Source organism: Solanum tuberosum, unplaced genomic scaffold, assembly GCF_000226075.1.
Source record: "Solanum tuberosum cultivar DM 1-3 516 R44 unplaced genomic scaffold, SolTub_3.0 scf00243, whole genome shotgun sequence".
NCBI classification, from domain to species: Eukaryota; Viridiplantae; Streptophyta; class Magnoliopsida; order Solanales; family Solanaceae; genus Solanum; species Solanum tuberosum.
Window position 1 is genome coordinate 191,921 of NW_006239166.1, and position 20,181 is coordinate 212,101.

At 27.5% G+C, this 20,181-nt stretch overlaps 2 protein-coding genes across 2 annotated transcripts; one reads left to right on the forward strand and one right to left on the reverse strand.

Moving 5' to 3' along the window:
* The first annotated feature begins 3,406 nt into the window (after positions 1 to 3,406).
* Positions 3,407 to 4,942, forward strand: LOC102583112 (germin-like protein subfamily 1 member 1). Its single transcript, XM_006357152.2, has 2 exons — positions 3,407 to 3,671; positions 4,425 to 4,942. Exons 1-2 carry the CDS (start codon positions 3,407 to 3,409, stop codon positions 4,820 to 4,822), a joined length of 663 nt encoding a protein of 220 aa, XP_006357214.1. The 3' UTR covers positions 4,823 to 4,942.
* A 4,221-nt stretch (positions 4,943 to 9,163) lies between these two features.
* LOC102583441 (probable galacturonosyltransferase-like 9) lies at positions 9,164 to 10,829 on the reverse strand. The gene has a single exon (XM_006357153.2). It carries the CDS (start codon positions 10,589 to 10,591, stop codon positions 9,428 to 9,430), a length of 1,164 nt encoding a protein of 387 aa, XP_006357215.1. The 5' UTR covers positions 10,592 to 10,829; the 3' UTR covers positions 9,164 to 9,427.
* Positions 10,830 to 20,181: the final 9,352 nt, after the last annotated feature.

The following is a 20,181-nucleotide window of genomic DNA, read 5'->3' on the forward strand; positions in this document are numbered from 1 at the left end:
ATAATCTAATAAATTGGACCAAGTCTTTGTTACGTACAATATTGTTAATCAAGCACTAGAAACATGAAAGTTCATTGAGAACATAAAAGATTGATAAATCTCATACTGACTTATCGACTAAACAAATTGCTATAACTTTGATGAATATTGAACTGTATATAAAAATAATAATTTAAAAATGACATTTTATTATAGAAAAATATGTTCATATATAATCTATGCAATAGGTAATAATCTAATAAAAAAAATTGTTCATCAAGTTGTAGATTCAGATATTGATTATTGAATAGTATCACTAATCACGATATGCTAATATTAAATATATGGTCTTCAAATGGATAGTTCAATTGCTAAGAAGTAAAAAGTCATGGCACATTATAGGCGAATAAGAAATATAAATTTTATGAGTTTAATATTTTTAAGGTTTTTAATATTTAACTTGATGTGTTTTTAAAATTTTAAGGTTATATCTACAATTTGATAGATTTTTTAAAAATTTTGAGCATAATAATATTATCTGCAACAAAAAATAATAATTCAAACAAGCCTAATATTGATATTTTATAGCTACTTCAACGAAACATCATATCACAAATTCAAATCTCAAACATTTTACAGGTCGTTGTCCAATTATGTTTTTTAACTTCATTATTAATTATGTGAAATGATTAATTTAAAAGTACATCAATTACATGAATTCTCAAAATTCCTTCTTTTTTCTTCTTCTCAAATAATAATGGAATCTTAGCTCATGTTTGTCCATATCAAAATAGTGTTTGATTATATATTGGAGTGACTTTTTCAAAAGGAAAAAAATATGATGAGTTTTAAATTTGAAAAAAAATATAGTTTAGATCAGTCTTTCAAGTGATTTTTTTAAAAAATCCCAAAATTTGGTAAAAAAAAAAATGAATCTTGAGTCTAACTCAATCTTAAAAGCTAGCTCATAAGGTAAAGATTGTTAAACACCATATTAGGAGACCACGGACCCCAATGTCCACTGATGTGGGACTTAACACTCTCCCACATGTAGGATTGAACATCTTAAACATGGACAATATAAGATTGGAGTCCAACATCGGGTGAAATAATGAATTGGATTGGACCTGACTCTAATACCATGTAAGGAAATAAATTTTGAGCCTAACTCGGACTCAAAAGCTAGTTCATGAGGAGAGGATTGCCCCGAGACTCTAATGCCCACCGTCCACCGATGTGAGAATCAACACTCCCCCACACTGCTTTTTAGACAAAAGGACAAAAATATGTCAAAGTAGTAAATTAGAATCGCTAACTTATGGCTATAAGCCCATTCAAACAAGTTCTAACTCAACCTCAATAATTAGCTCACAATTTTTATTTTTATTTTTATCAAAACCATATAAAGAGACCAAGGATCTTATTTCCCACTAATCTAGAGCTCAACAAAAATTTAATTGTTTTTCAAGATAAATTCATATCCAAATATAATTCAATTTCCAAATATATTTTTTTAGGATATATCAAGTTTTATGAGGCAAACATATAATAGAGGCCAGACCTTTGTGTGACAGGCCCATAGAGAAGTATGTACTTTAGTGGGCATTGATTTGGGCCCAAATCACTGGCCATCCTGAAGTACTACAAAAAGGCCATAAAGCAAAGAGAATATCTTTAGTTAATATTGTTCTTGACATATGTGATATTTGATGTGACCTTCACTGTTAAAATGCTTAATTCCTCTATAAATCCATTTTAATATCTTATCATTTTTAGCCAATCGATTAAAAAAATTCTATCTGTTATGTATTGTACTCGTCGTTGAAATATATTCTACGTATAACAATTGGATAATAAATGTAAACGGTATATACATCGATTATATACATATCGTACAATGATTATTCATTGGTTATATGCTGCACATTAACCAAAATTTATAAAGACTAAAGACTAAAAAAATGTTTTTTTACTGTGAACTTTGTTGAATCGCCATGTAGTATAAGAAATAGTAATTCAAAATATATATAGTTATAAAGTCCAAACCAACTCAGCTAGTATGGGTTGATCCACATAATAGATGGAGAGGTTATAACTTGAGTTCATAGAATTTAACAATTTTTTATTACTCTATTTTAAAAAAAAATAGAAATGTTAGATGAAGATGTTCTGAGTTCAAAAAATCATCAATTAAGTTCCATGTTTTCCATAAATCACTTTAATTTAATAATCTTGAAACATACCCTCATGTAAGTTGCATCATTTTTTGGAATGAGAACCAATAGGTGATATTTATTATGCATCTGCTCGTTAAAGGGGAGCTTTGGAGCAACGATAAAGTTGTTTCCGTATGACTTATAAGTCACGAGTTTGAGCGTCAGAAGCAACCACTAATACTTACAATTGACCTACTTACATTAGGGTAAGTTTACATCACTTTCTTTGAGGTACGACCCTTCTTCAGATCCCACTAACGTAGGATGCTTTGTGCATTTTTTGAGGTGACGGCTATATTATGTAAAGGTTCCTATATTTTACTTATCTATCCGATGGACTGTTATCTAAAGATGGGCTAATATATTAACTTAGAAGCAAAGATCTAAAAGTTCTCATTTATATCATGGCCCCAAAAATAAATAAATTAAAGAAGTGAATTAGTTGCATGGTAAACATCAAGCCCCTCAAAAGAAAATATAATATCTGCTAATTACACCTTGTTTGGACGGTTGTTACTTGTTGTATTGTATTGTATTACATTGTTAGTTTGAGTATAATGTTTGTTTTGACTATTACTTAAATTTTATTGTATTGTATCGTTTAAATCAATCGTCAAGTAACAACGAAAGCTAAAAGACCCGTTTTGTGTAACAACCAATTTAGTGTGATCGCGTTGTTACCTTAATATTTTCTTCTCATTATGTCTTTATTTATTATTTAATAATTTTGTTTTGACCTTTACCCTACCTTTTCTTAATAGTTTTACCTCGTACCCTAATTTTCTTATAGGTTTATCATTCAAATTATGAATGCATGACAATCTATAACGTCAACGAAGAACGATACAGTCTATCTAAGTGTTGTATTCATTAAAACAATACAATACGACACAATATAATAATACGATATGAAACATTACGAAACAATAGGTAACAACCCTCCAAACAAAATGTAAAAAAGACCAATCAAGTTATGAAAAGTCACCCAACCTATACTATATATAAACCTTGCACTTTACATTTGTGGTCCCTCAACTTTCTAATTTTGGTCATTATCAACATCTTTGCCTTGTTTTTTCCTCCTCTAAATGCTCTTAAGCTACTCAATCTCTAATCCAAGTAGACAACATGTTAATTAATACATCTTCTTACCAAACAAAAACTTATATATATGTGTCATTAATTAGTTAATGATGTTCAAATTAATCAAAATGGAGACTAGCACTATAGTATTTAGTATGAGTGTACTTGTTGTTTTATTGGGCTTGGTTGGATCCGACCCGGATCCACTCCAAGATTATTGTGTTGCTGATACCAAAAAAGGGACAAGAGAAAATTTCTATAATGGTGTGCCATGTATCAATCCACAAAATGTAGATATTTCCCATTTTGCAACATCAACATTGTCCAAGGCTGGTAAAATTGGCATAGTATTTGGTTTCAATGTGACACTTACTTCAATTTTCAATTTGCCAGGTACGTAGGGGTGTTAAATGGGTGGGTTGAGGTCAAAATAAACATAATTAATATGTGTAGGTCAAAAGTTACTTAAACTGAAATAAATTGGGTCAAAATGGGTTAAACAATAGGTTAAAACTAAACTCGTACAACTCTTTTCAAGATATTTTTTTTGTTTGTTTTTATATAATTTGTTTAATCATCCAGTATTTGCCTTTTTATGGTTTTATTTACAATCGGACCTTTCTGTAACAATGTCGTTTGTCTGGATCGATTTTTTTTTTATTGTTGTAGTGAAATATTGTTATATGAAACGTATAATATAATATAACATGAAAATCGATTCCAAAAGAGAATTGACCACTATAATGAAATGTTGTTATAGAAAGGTTAGAATATATCTAACAAAAAAATAAGAAGTTGCGGATGTGTTATGTATATGTATGTATACTACATGTATATTTTATGTATATTTAGTATAAGTGTACATAATTTATACACTTGTGCATATTTTGTAAACTAAATAGTTGAATGGTTCAAGCTCGTAATCATCTCAAATATTTTGATAAAGTTGCTCATGGATCAATTTGAGTTATATATCAGTCCCAATTTTCGATAGACTGAATTTGACGAATCAAAATGGGATAAATAAGTACGTGAACATGTTCTTAAACGAATCGGACAAGTCATACATTCCTGACCAGGTCAAATTACTTAAACAGATTGAACGTCTAATCATATATTCATGAGCGAATTTTGTAATCACTACAGGTATGAACACTCAAGGACTCACTATGGCAAGAATAGACATTGGTCCCAATAGCCTTGTGTCCCCTCATTCCCACCCTCGAGCCTCAGAAGTGGCTATTTTACTAAAGGGTTCACTTTTAGTTGGATTTATTAACACATCAAATCACTTATTTACCCAAAAATTAAGACCAGGAGATTCTTTTGTTTTTCCAAAAGGTATGATCCATTTTCTTTATAATACTGACTCTAAGGTGCAAGCATTGGCCTTGTCTGGGCTGAGTAGCCAGAACCCTGGTGTCCAAATGGCTTCCCCGGCCGCGTTCGCGACAGGCCCAACTCTGCCAGATGAAATATCTAAAAAGTTATTTCAGATCAACGATCAGGATGTTACGAGAATCAGGACGAGCCTTGGAGGATGATTATGTTTTTTGATATGGTTATTGTTGAGTATATATATATGGTTATTTTTTCTTTCAATAATTTTATTTATTATTGGAGTAAATTAAAGTTTGCTTAGGGTTATTTCAATTAATTTGTAGGAAAAAAAAAAGGTTGTAGGTTTGGGTGTATAATGACGTGCCAACTGTCACATGTGTGTTGTACTAATTTTATTAAACAAATTTACCAGCCTTTGTCAAATGGTTCCTGGTGACTGTATAGTGCATTGTCTACTTATTTAGATAACTACATTGTAAATTATGTGAGATTTAATTCGTAATATGTGTCGACTTATTTAGTTTTATAATAGTTCAGCTAAAGCCTAAATTAAATGGCATGTTTATATGTCTTATGTCAAACAATAACAAAATTTTATCTATGTAATGTATTGACTATAAGTTTAAGCCATAAAATCTATTATATTGACATTTAGATAAACTGTTTGTATCATAACCTTTGAAGTTTGAAGTGTGACTTTTTCCGAATCTTACGTGAACACGAAATAATTCGCATTGTACTTGCCTTTTATATACAAGCATTAAATCAGAACATAGCCAGAGGACAGACAAATCCACACTATAAATTTATTGGTCACCACACATTCCAGCAATCAGAGTATAATTTTTAAAGTGCAAATTGCATTATAAATGCCAATTATATTATTCGAATCTGATACCTGCAAATATATTATATGCTCAATAATTTAATTTATTTTTTGTTGAAATTATACAAAGCATGTGAAGAGACGTCAACTTGAGAATTTATTTAATTGACAATTAAATAAAGTAAGTAATATGCAATTACCCAAGTCTCTAAGCTTTCACATGAGGGTATCAATGTTTTCTTTTTATCTATCGATCGATATTCGATAGTCATATTGAAATTTGAATAAATTTAAATTCATATATTGTAGAGTCTATTTATAGAGTTGATGTTTCTAATAAATTTTTTATTGTCAGACTTTAAAGTACAATGAACGACTCTCGTAAATCTATGTTTTTGAAATTACAAAATCATGTTACTAAGATAATGGACTCTTGAATTCATACACATGAACAAGTTGGAAGAAAAAAATCTATACATAATTATTATAATACACTTAGTAATATATATTTTTAAAAACACTTATCGTTTATCCAAGAGAAATTAGACTTTGTGTGTTTAGTAGGGTAGAAAATTTTTTAGAAAATATTTCTTACAAAATAAAGAATTTTCTGAAATATATTTGATAATTAGTGGATGTAAGAATTTTTTTTAAAAGATATTCTATTGGTTGCAAATTATGTGATATTTTTTTTATTACACTTTATTATATAAAAATAATTAACTTGAGATTTTTCATTTTACCTATAATGAGATAATTTATAATCATACAAATGGCTATACTTTGGTTTAGATCACAGTTTTTTTTTTTAAATACTTAACTTTTTCCTTAAACTCTATCAAACAATGTCATATAAATTGAAACAAAAATAATATTTACTAAACATTGTTCGTAATTTTTGCAAATTGTGTAGTATTTTGATAAAATATCTGAATATCAAAATATTTCATAATAATATCTATATATTGGTTGGAATATTGATATGAAATTAACAAATTGAGTAAATTGTGAAGGAAAAGACAATTTTGAGGAAATCATTTTTGCCTTTTAAGTTTTAGCTGAGGTAATCCAAAGCATCAAAAAATGACACGTTTTCAAAATAATATTTTTCGTCAAACTAAATACACCATTAACCTTACTATATCAATCTCGCAACAAAATAAATTTGGCATAAATTGAAAAAAAGAGAAAATATACACGACACGTTTCTTTTGCATCATGTTGTATTACATATACTCTGATTTTTAAAAATAAAGATTTTTTTCCACCATGAATCAACGAAAAAATTATATTGTAAATATGATTTTTTTATCCATTTTCCATCAAATCAGCTCAATAAAAAAAACACATGATGAATATTAAATTCTCATTAAAATACTGAAAAGCTTCATAATTTTTCTGTATGAAGATACTAATATCTTTTTCTTTTCTGATTGATTCAATCAATGAAAATGGAAATGGCTTATTTTTTAGTGAAACTTTCAATAGAAAAATAGTGATACTTTCCTAATATTTTACATAAAAACACCAATTAAATACTTATAGGGCAAGGAAATATTTATAAAACCAACCAAACTAATGAATTGGTCATATTGTGTCATTGTGTGTATACAAATGGTGGGTACTAAGTAAACATTCACACTAATTAGGACATCATCTTTGGCACGATTTCTTTTTATTTTTGGTTGTCCATTATAGAAACCAAAACAAATATATTGTACATCAATGTTTGAAGTCAATGGTCATCAAAAGGCCAAAAAAAAAAAAAAACCTCCAGCTAATTTCCATGTGCTACACTTTGATATTCACATTATAATTTTTTGAGCCCCACAAATCATATGCATACAAATTAAGTTAGAAGAACAAGTTGAGCAAGGCAAGTACTCCCTTGATCCAATTTATGTTTTGATTGTCTAACTCGACACAAAATTTAAGAAGAAATAAAAGGGTACAAAATAAGGCAAGAATTCAGAAATTTATAATAATTGTCTTCTTCTACATGTTGGATCTTTTACTATTCAATGTTTTTCCTAAAAGTATGTTAATCACTATGTTATTCGTCATGAGAGAGAAGAAAAACGACGAGTTGTATTTGAACTTTGAATAAATGTCTCAGAAATAAGGAGTATGTCCACGTATTTCAATGAGAATATTAAAAAAAAACCTAATTTATAAATATTTGTGTGATTGCAATCAAGAACGATGATAGCTCTTCAATTATGATTTCAACCAAATCTAATAGTTTTGATTATATTATTAATAAAAAATTATTCAATATATACAAGTTACTATGTATTAATTTGAAATTCAATTATTTAAAGAATTAGAATCTTGAACCGTAGATTGGAATCAAAATGGTATATATCTCAAGCATATCTCTATTGTAAGGAACCTCCAAATGAGAAAAATTGATTGAAAACAACTTTGATGCCAAGTAACAACTAAAGTTGGACACCTCCCTTTTTTAACACTTAATTATTTTCCTTTTGCCGTTATAAATCATTGTCAACATCCCTAATTAGTCTTAATCAATCATTCTCTTCTATAAATAATTAAAAAAATAAAGCTCCTAATCACATTATTTATTTAGTTATTTATTTTTAGACTTCACAAAAGAAGAAACATAAACACCTACTACAATTATTAACATTACCTAATCAAGAGAACCAAAAGCTAAATAAGCTTTTGTTGTTAAGATACCTTTTTTCAGATAAAGTAACATAAAATACAACACCAATAAAGTTTAGATGAGTCGTGGAAGATTGGAATCCAACGAAGTATTTTTTCCATTCGTTTTTACTTGTCTACAATTTTAAAAATAATTTTGTTATTTTTATTATCACTTTTAACGTATTGAAAAAATAAATTATTTTCTTGTTTTAACCTTAATGTTAATTAATTATTCTCCAAATTACTTACCAAGACGTGATATTCACATAAATTAATATGGACGTTATGGTAAAATACACAAGCATATCAATCATTTTTTAAGGAACGTAAAGTCTAAAGTAGACAAGTAAAACTGAACAAAATGAGCAACTTAGTAAATTTTCCTTATTTTTTGGTAGTTTGGATTACTTTTACTTGTCACTTTTAACATATTAAAAAAAAAAATTATTTTTCGTATTTTACTTTCAACAATAATTGCTTATTTCTCAAATCATTTTTCAAGACATAAGATTATATATTAATTAATGTGAATATTGTAATCAAATATTTATATTAATCATTATTTCTTAAAAGACCGTGTAAATCTAAAATGACAAGTAAATAGCCACGAAAGAAGCATTAAAAAGCAAATGTACACCATGAATTAGTAGAGATACGCGTAATTCAACTCAACAAATACTCTTGGTTTGGCTGAAATATAGAGATGCTAAGATTATGCTAATTATTAATAAGTCAATAGTCCAATGACTAGTAGAACATATTTCAAATATTAATCAGTTTGGTCTAGCTATTTTTTTTTAGTTTCAACATTGGAGCTACAATTATATTTGAATCACGCATTAATTGTTTCGTACTCAAGACTCGCAAAATTTTAATCAAGAATGAAACAGTCTCACCACCACAGCACAATCCATGTCAATGGTCTAGCTACATTATTAACCTATCTCTATTATTTATGAAGTATGCAAATGGAAAATAAAAAATACACTAGACCACGATTGCAATAGAATGATATGTAAAATTTCTTTTTTCTTCGAGACTTTCACAAGCGAATTCAAATTTAGTCCAACTCAATACAAATATCAAACACATAGTGGATACATAATACACAACAAACTAAATTTGTCTCAAAAATTGTTCCAAGTCAATGGAACTAGTAATAAAATTTCGTGTAATCAACTTTAATCTCTAAACAAATCACATTAATTTTTCACTATCTCTCTCTCTCATTTTTTTATTTTTTTTCCAACTAATCAATCTGTACAAGGCTATCAAAGAATCACTTAAATCAACCTTGTCAAAAAAAAAAAAATCAAATGAAATAATTGGAGTAACCAAAAAGTATATTACTACTAGAATAATCCAAATTATGATGTTGATAAAGTCTCATTTTACTCCTTTGATAATTGGGCCTTGATTTGGGCTTGGGCTTATACAAATCATAAGGCTCCCAAAGATAATCCAATGGACAAGGCCTTTTTTCATCAAGCCTGGCCCATGGTTTTCCTTTACCAGACCAATGTAACAAGCTTACTGGGCCTGGATGTAATGATCTACACGAGCCCATTACATTGTCGCCGCCGAGCCCATGTTGATTCCACCGGTGATTAATGGGCTCGACGAGCCCACCAAAAACAAGCAGAAACGGCGGCAATGAACCCAGTTCGTAAATTCTTCTTTGTCTCTGTAACTCCATCCATTTCTCTATCTTTTTCCGGTAATCACCTTCTCTCCATTTCTGCAAATCCATTACCATCACACCGGTGTTGAAGTAACACGGGTTTCGTGACCCGAATACCCGGGGTAAATCCGGGTCGGACCAGAAAGAATCGGTGAAGTATTTTGTGAAATTTGCATGGCAGTATTCCGGTGCTCCGATAATCCGGGAACCGGAAAGAGGGGTTTTCCATAGCTTTTCGATATCATCGACGAGGATGATATCGGAATCGAGGTAAATGACCCGGGTTACCGACGGGTCAAGCATATCACCGAGGTAATTCCGGGCGTAGTTTAATGGGTTTTCAAGTGCGTGACGGATCGAAGATGAAATGAGATTTAGAACTGTATCTTCTCTGAATATATAGACTTTGAAGTTGAGTGAAGGGAAGATAGATCGGACTAGCTGGGTTAAAACCCGTGGACTAGACGGGTCAAACTCAGCAGCGATGAAATGGAAGAAGATATGTTCAGGGCAAGATGAATGACGGAGAACTGAGTGTATAGCCGCCATAGATCCTCTGAGATATTCTGAATCAAGCGTCATCGCTACATGAACCATATTTTGAGTTTCCGCCGTCACCGGACATTGAACGCCGTTTCTATACTCCGGCGCTTCTGTAAATCGTCTCTCCTCAGGAAAACTACGAATCCCTAGACACCCAATTGGGGAAAACGAAAACCCAAGCATCAATAACAAACAAAATGCTGTAATCGATTGAAAACTAGAAAAATCAAACCCAAAATAACCCATTTTCATCTGGGTTTTTCTTGAGAAAATACTTCTCTTCACTATATAATGAAAGTTATTGAGCTTCCATTAAAGTGAAGAAAGGAATACAAGAAGGAGAAGAAGAAGGAGAAGAAGAGTTCTGGAAGAGGAAAGGTCAATTAATTACCAAATATATACAAATTTTGAACATCCAGATTAGTTCAATAATGGGATAATTAGACCAGAACTCACTAATTATTACTCAAAGAATCAGTAATAATTAATTAATTACCATAAATATATAGATAGAAAACGGACAAAAAAATAAAAAGTAGTGGGATTTTATAATTGACAAAATTTAATTATTTATAGAAGGCATGGGATTTGGTTTTATATAATATAGAACCTGCATACTCGATGCTTTTATTTACACTCGCGGTTAAAGTGTGCGTGTAATTCTATTGAATCGATCGCGGACTAAATTATATCGGGATTATTGATTTTCCTCACTTGAGAGATGGAATGAAAAAATCTCCAAGTTTGATGTGATCTCCGTTATTAAGGTTGGGATTAAATTATATTAATATAAATTTATCCTACGATTAACTTTATATCATTAGTCAAACATAATATAAATTAATCTTAAATATAATTAGGTGATATTTCACTTTATTTCGTGTATCAAACGATATTTATGCCTTACAACTTGTTTTGAATGATTATTAATGTTTTATTTTGATTGTTGTTCAATATTATGCTGAATTGTTGAATTTATTGTTAGATTTATCATTATGTAATAATGAAAATCTTTTTTACATGGCGATTAATTTAGGGTGATCGGTTATTATCTTCTTCTTTTCTTTTTTTCAATTTGTTAGTATTTAATATCTATTATATTTCATTATTTGCTAAATTTTTCTCAATCTTTTACAATAAATTTATCACTACTCTAATAATTTTTTATATAAATTTATCTTTTAAATTATTGTTGTATAATTTTATGTGATGATCGAAAATAATATAATTTATTTATATATTACAGTCATCAAAATAATAAAATATAATACTTCATGAAACGGTATGTTAACCGTCTAAAATAAGGTGTTAATGTAAAAGGGACCTTAACGGGAAATTACCTAATACTAATATGTAAAGATTATGGGTTAATGAAAAAAAGTAAAGGGTTTTGGTAGTTGGTAAGTATTCTCATCATTTAAAGTTGTTTATTATATGTACTTATTTTTAGTTCTTTTATTATTTTTTTAAAAAGAGTTTTTTTTTGGTAATTCTTAATTTAGGGTTTTTACGTCACATGTTAAATACTATAAAATTAAATAATATTTTGATATATTTAACATATATTTAATTTAAAATTATAAAAAAAATAAAAATTCAAACTTCGTATCACATCAAACAGAAGGAGCATGAGTTGCTCAATACAATCATTAACCTAAAGTCAAATCTTAATAAATATCATAAATTTTTTAGATAAAAATCATGTATTTTTATTTTGAAATTCACTCTTTTAACTTTTTTTTATATACAAAGTTATAAAGATAATGTATGAATTTGTCATAAACAAAAATAAAATCAAAGCCAACATTGTAGTACATGCTCATTAGTGAAAGATAGAAACTTAACTAATCTACGGACTGATCATTTAAAACAATCAAATTTAAAATCTAAAAAAAAAACATTTTTATTTATGATGATAGAAAAATTATATATTGTATATCGTTAAATAGCATTTTCTAGTTTTTTTAAAAAATGTTTATAAATTTTCTTGCATAATGACATAGGAATAGACTCCTTTCTCCAAATTATATCAAGTTTTTATTTTAATATTTCAAGTTATAACAAAAACTCTCTTATAACCATTAAAAAAAACTACTATATGTATTATAAAGTCACATTTAATATTTTTTCAAAAAGTTATTATTCCCTTATATAGTGTGTTGTAAATCTTGTTTCAATTTTTTATATTTTTAGTTAAAACTATAATTTTATTTGATATTTTATAACTTTGAACTAAATTACCTAAGGTTTATTATCAAGTTTTTAGTTTAATAGTTCAAGTTATAACAAAAACTCTATTATGATCATTAGAAGAAAAAAAAACTGCTATATGTATTATAATAAGTCACGTTTAATATTTTCAAAAGGTCATTATTCCCTTATTTAGTGTGTTGTAAATCTTATTTCAATTTTTAATTTTTTTAGTTAAAACTATAATTTTATTTGATAATTTATAACTTTGAACTACATTACCTAATGTTTATCATTTACCAATAAGATTTTTGAGAGTAAAAACTAATGTATTCTATTACAACAAATCGATAACATTTTATTAATTTTAAAGAATATTTTTTAAAATTATATAATAGGATACTTACATATATGACTAACATACTGGCTCTTGGTATATGTAACAACAAAAATATAAAAATAACTAATTATTTAATAAAAACAAGTTTTTCAAGGTCTTTTATTTTTTGAAGGCCTAAAGCACATTCTTTAATGACTTTATTCTTGAGCCACCAATGGAAGGGAGTAGTATATTGTGGTATTAGTTATCTCTGAATTCAGTTATTGGATTTGCTTAGTGAAAATATTTGTATGTCACGTAGTTTTTAAAAAAAATATGATTTTCGATTGGATTTAAAATGGTAGTTAGAAGACAAAACTCCATGTTAGGTTCGATTATAGTTTTTCATTGTTTAGCCTCTAAATTAGATTAGACTAATATTTATTTGCATCATATATCAACTTGATAAGTGAATGAAATATGTCTTAAAATATATTTATAATAATTTACGATTGATACATATACTTCAATTTGTAGCTCAATTATAATAAAGTAGGATAATTTTGTATGAACATCAGACGGATAAAACTTTACTTCACGTATAGGTATTTATTTTCTAGCATATATCTTGGTATAGTGATTTTAGACTAAAATAATTCTGAATAATTATTAATAAGAAAACCAACTATAATAAATGTTAGCATAATTTATATGGATATAATTCTAAGATGTCACTATTAAATTTTTGAAACAAAAAAAAACCATACAAGCTTTAGAAGGACTTTTTTTTACATATAAAAGTTAATTAGATACGTATATCATTTTAAGAGATCACTTGAATTCAATCTTACAAAGGACATTTTGCAATTTTAAGGTATCCTCTTCTATATTATATATTTAATTTAATTTTTACATGTTTATTAAAAAATTATAAATAAAAAAGATGTTTTTACTAATTTATCCTTTTAACTCCTTTTAAAAATAAAATTATGTGGTTACCTGTCAATACCAAATTAACAATAGAGGAACTTTCGAAAAACTTTACAATATTTATATTTTCTTAAAAAAACATTATAAGAAAAAATAAGAAAAATTAATTGATTTTATCTTTGTTTTATAAATGAGCAAATAAATTGAGACATGTAATATAAAATAGAGGAAATAACAAGTTTCTAATTCAAACCTCTAGTTTTGCAAAAAAGTTGTTTTTATGTTTACTTGTTTGTGAATTAATTTGAGTTAAAAGATTCTTGACTTGCCTAATTTTTCAAACTAATTTGGCTGCCATACATTCTTTACGTGGATAACACGTCTTAGTTATTTTTATTTATTAATTTACATTTATAACTTTCGTCGTCATTATTATTATTAGCTTTGCACAAATAAAAGAGAAAAACGTAACTTATAGTCTTATATCATAAACACATTAAATTATTCTTTTTTAGCAAATTATAACTCATAATATTTAAATTTGAACGGGCGAACAATTAATGTGTCTAATTGAAACTGAAGTTTTAATAGAATCTTATATTAGAATTGTTTTTATTGATTATATAATCTTATTATTATTACATCAAATTAAATTTTCGATAAAAAATCATAAACTTCAGTTCCACCATATATAATATTTTTGTCGTGGATTCCAATATCATATGATTAATAATAAAAACAAAATTAGAATATTTGATGTGTATTATATAAAAGAGATTTTTACCCTACACAACAATTCAATGAACCAACAATTATAAATTTATAATAAGCCAAAATGAGTACAAATTATTAAAAGACTAGGTGAGTGAAATTATTTCAGCTGGCTGGCTAAAAAGTAAAAATATTAATATTTCATTATGTAATTATGAAAAATTAAATAAAAATTGGAGAGTGGAGAGAGTGGGGAAGAAAAGAAAGGAATATAGGGAACTTAAAGGACCAGCTGGATGACAGCTGGGAGTGAATAATGTGAGTTGTAATTTGATGTTGACATCACACACTTTACATATACTGTGATTCATAACGATGGTTTCTTATTGGTGAGAGTTCGATTTTTGATTTTGTAATTTAAGTTTTCGAGACGTGAAAATAATTACTCATTAGTATTCACATTAGGATAAACAGTATACATCACATCTTTTGAGATGCAGATCTTATTTGGAGTATTACGTATTTTTCCTTTGAATCGTAAAAACAATCACTAATATTATTTGTATTAAAATAAGTCATCTATATGGCATTTTTTTGAAGTTTAGATCTTATTTAGAGTATAAAGTATTTCTTTTTTAAATAGTAAAAGTAATCACTAATATTATTTACTTTAAAATAAGGCATTTACATCGCATTTTTCACGTCGGGAAGTCCAACATTGGGGTAAAACGCTCCTTAACAAAGGCGACTCTACACCAAGGAGCCTCGAACCCACGACCTCTTGGTTAAGGATGAAGGAGTACTTACCACTCCACCACAATCCTTGGTGGTTCTTTATCATAATATATTCTAAATAGGATATATATTTTTATATTTTAAAATAATTTATTTTAAATTTTTTGTTTTATCCTAAATAATATTCTGAGTTCAAAATATTACAGCACATAGTGGTGTCACTTAGGACAGTTTTTCCATACAGTCTGTTGAGGTAATGTCGCAAGTGTTATTTATACAATTTCAATTTTTGGGAATTTTGATACGATTAAATATTCTTTTTGTTCTATTTCATATATTATTATTTTTAGAAAATGATATAATTTAATTTTGTCTTAAATAATATTTATTTATTTCTTGTCCAACTAAATACTACTATTACATTAAAATGAATACACTATTATATATTTTTGGTAGATGGATATGTGGACGGTGCTCTTGTGACCATTTTTAAGTCTGATAATGGAGTACATGTTTTAATACATGATGCTAGACTTAAAATAGTTTTTTTTTTTTTTAAAGAAAAGTAATAATGAGATAAAAGAAAGAAAACAATGTCTTTAAAATTTTGTATAAAAGAAATTGTTTTTACAAAATAATTTTGTATCATTGTTTATTGATTTTATGTTTTTTTTATCCTGTAAAAAGAAATGATCTCATCGATAGTGAAACTATTTATTGCAAGCGAATTCATCTGAATTTGTTCGTTGAAAAACTATACTATGTAAATATATATAAAAGGAAAAAAAGGTTTTTTAGTTTCCCCTTGCTAGAATTTAGGACACCACCTCTAAAACTTAGGGGAAAAGGAGGAAAGAAAAAATCAAATGCTCATATTATTTGGACAATATATATGAGAATAAATAAACCTTTAAATTTCAATGCATATAACTAACACTTTGTTTGGATAATTGTTACCCATTGTATTGTATTGTATCGTTACTATACCTACAATGTTTGTTTTGATTGTTACTTAAAATGTATTGTATTGTATTGTATTGTTAAATTTCGTTGTTACGTAACAATGAAAATCCCTATTTTATGGAACAACCGATTTGGTGTGTTTCCATTGTTACTTAATTTCTTTTTCCAATTATATATTTACATAATATTTCAAAATACTATTTTACCCTTTACCTTATATTATTTAATTCTTTGTCAAACCTCCTACCCTAGAATAATTAAGGATATTTTAGTAAATTTATAAATTACAATACAGTACGATACAATCAAAACCAAAACAATTAAAATGTTATTAAACAATACAAACAATACAATCTAGCCAAACATTGTATCTACCATACAGTACAGTACAATAGAGTACAATACATTATGAAACAATGGGTAACAATGATCCAAACAGAGTGTAAAGGACCAAAATTGAAACATGTCACACATTAATTTAACATATTGTAGTAATTATTAATTTCCCTTTTTGACAAATATATCCACCTGATTTTGTCTAGATGTTTTTTTAGGTGGATCCTCTTTTTTCTATTTAATAAATAAAAAAATAAAGAGACATGGCAACCTCTAAATCTAATTTTACTAGATCTATATTTATTAATTTATTTATTCTACAACTAGAACTTTCTATTACACTACTAAATACTAAAATAGTCAAGATTATTTTTGAAGTCAATATTTCATGATGTTCTCTTTAAACAATATTTTTTTTTAATCAAATATGATGAGAGTTTAATAAATTATCAAACATAGTAAGATTTCCTGAAATGTGTATTGCAATAATTTTTGAAATTTGTTCTGTATCAATGTACAATAATTCACTCTGATATGATTATTAGCTTTGTATTAGTTATATAACTATTCACTCTGATATGATTATTAGCTTTGTATTAGAATCCTAATATTTAATTGTGTTGAACAGGCAGAAATTTCACTGCACGATTATGTATATTATTAAAGAAATAAATACCATATAATAAAAGAGGAAGTTGGAATTACAGAGAAGGTATATAATTTTATAATGGGTTGCTTCAGATTTTGGGTACCAACATGTTATTATTAGATTATATAACCACTACTTTTAACAAGTTTTGTTATGTTCAAGACATCGTTTAACGAATTATTTTAACTAAAATCATAGTAATAATATTAATTAATCAACATGGGGCACATGAAATAGTTGAAACTTTTCACTATTTCAAAATTTAGCAACTAAAAAAGAATTATAAAAAAAGAAAAAAGTCAGTCACTTTGCTTGGTCATATATCTAGGCACGAAGTTAGGTCATGTATAGAATATACGGTATATTAGTAATGTTAAAGATTAATTATATCGGTATTAATTTTTATCGTTTGATTGGTTTTATCAAATGAAAGAGATGTGTCAAATTTGTTCTTCGGTTTAATTTAAGCCATAGAAAACTAATTTAAAAGAAAGAGAATTATCCAAATCTTACGAGAAGTCTCATAGATCCCTTCATCTCAGGGTATTTTCACCCACAACGATTGTCTGATTTTTTGAGGTCCCATGAATACAAAGTCCTTATAAATATCTTTACACGTCTAAATATATCTGATTATATAACTGATTAATATCTCACGTACACGTACCACAACATAATTTACATCCATCGCTAAGTAGTGGGAAATGTCTTGAAGAAATCAGACGAAAATAACTAAATAAATGTGTTATACAGAGCTCTTTTCCGACAAAATTGTATAGTTTTACGATTTCACCAAAATGTTGTTAAACAAATTGTAGATACCATCAAAACACTAGAAAAGAAAATATTAAGTTAATATATACTCTAAGACTGAAAATATCACAAAAACCCCTTTAAAAAGGGAATAGTTTCTTAATTACATAATTCTAAAATGAAAACTAAAAAACTTATACTAAGATTTATTTATCCTTTTTCTGGATGTGGTACATTTTTGTTATCCTACATGTAACATATTAGTTATATAACTATTCACTCTGATATGATTATTAGCTTTGTATTAGTTATATAACTATTCACTCTGATATGATTATTAGCTTTGTATTAGTTATATAACTATTCACTCTGATATGATTATTAGCTTTGTATTAGAATCCTAATATTTAATTGTGTTGAACAGGCAGAAATTTCACTGCACGATTATGTATATTATTAAAGAAATAAATACCATATAATAAAAGAGGAAGTTGGAATTACAGAGAAGGTATATAATTTTATAATGGGTTGCTTCAGATTTTGGGTACCAACATGTTATTATTAGATTATATAACCACTACTTTTAACAAGTTTTGTTATGTTCAAGACATCGTTTAACGAATTATTTTAACTAAAATCATAGTAATAATATTAATTAATCAACATGGGGCACATGAAATAGTTGAAACTTTTCACTATTTCAAAATTTAGCAACTAAAAAAGAATTATAAAAAAAGAAAAAAGTCAGTCACTTTGCTTGGTCATATATCTAGGCACGAAGTTAGGTCATGTATAGAATATACGGTATATTAGTAATGTTAAAGATTAATTATATCGGTATTAATTTTTATCGTTTGATTGGTTTTATCAAATGAAAGAGATGTGTCAAATTTGTTCTTCGGTTTAATTTAAGCCATAGAAAACTAATTTAAAAGAAAGAGAATTATCCAAATCTTACGAGAAGTCTCATAGATCCCTTCATCTCAGGGTATTTTCACCCACAACGATTGTCTGATTTTTTGAGGTCCCATGAATACAAAGTCCTTATAAATATCTTTACACGTCTAAATATATCTGATTATATAACTGATTAATATCTCACGTACACGTACCACAACATAATTTACATCCATCGCTAAGTAGTGGGAAATGTCTTGAAGAAATCAGACGAAAATAACTAAATAAATGTGTTATACAGAGCTCTTTTCCGACAAAATTGTATAGTTTTACGATTTCACCAAAATGTTGTTAAACAAATTGTAGATACCATCAAAACACTAGAAAAGAAAATATTAAGTTAATATATACTCTAAGACTGAAAATATCACAAAAACCCCTTTAAAAAGGGAATAGTTTCTTAATTACATAATTCTAAAATGAAAACTAAAAAACTTATACTAAGATTTATTTATCCTTTTTCTGGATGTGGTACATTTTTGTTATCCTACATGTAACATAAAGTTCTCTTTTATATATATATATATATATATATATATATATATTAATTATTCGGATATTAATTACTCATTTCATTTTCAATTCCCATACAAATCTCCTCCTAACTATCAAATGCTACATAACTTATACAGAAACTAATACATAAATAAGTTGCTTCTTTACTAGTTACCAAACGACCGCTGAAGGTAATGTATTAGGTGGATATAATCCTTTATAAACTCTTTTTATTCAATCTTGGAAACCTGAGCAGTATAAATTACAAACAGAGTACACAGAAAAATGATGGGTCGGTGAATTGGGTTTTGGAGAAGAGCAGTTGATAGAATAGTGAGCAAAGCATAGGATGCTCTGAACATGTGTCATTGCCTTACTTTTTTTTTACCAAAACTGTGAGAAGCAGACCTGTGGATAACACAGTACTCTCTCCGTTTTAATTTGATACAAAATTTAACAAAAAGAATTTAAAGCTTACGAGATTTTAAATATATCACGTAAAAAAATAATAACAACAATAATATATCAAATGAGATATGGAGAAAGTAGAATATACATACCTTACCACTATCTTATGAAGGTAGAAAAGTTATTTCGAAAGACAAGTAAGATAAACTAATCTAATCCATTGTAAAAAATTTACAAAGCACACAGATTTTGATGGATGATGAAATGGTGATGCAAATGATATTTTAAATTGAGTGAAATGGGTATAGTTATTTATTGGTGGACAGATAGATACCTGTCAGTGTTCAGACGTTTTTGTTTGGCTGCATTTAAATATGCTGCCCCACGAGGGGAATA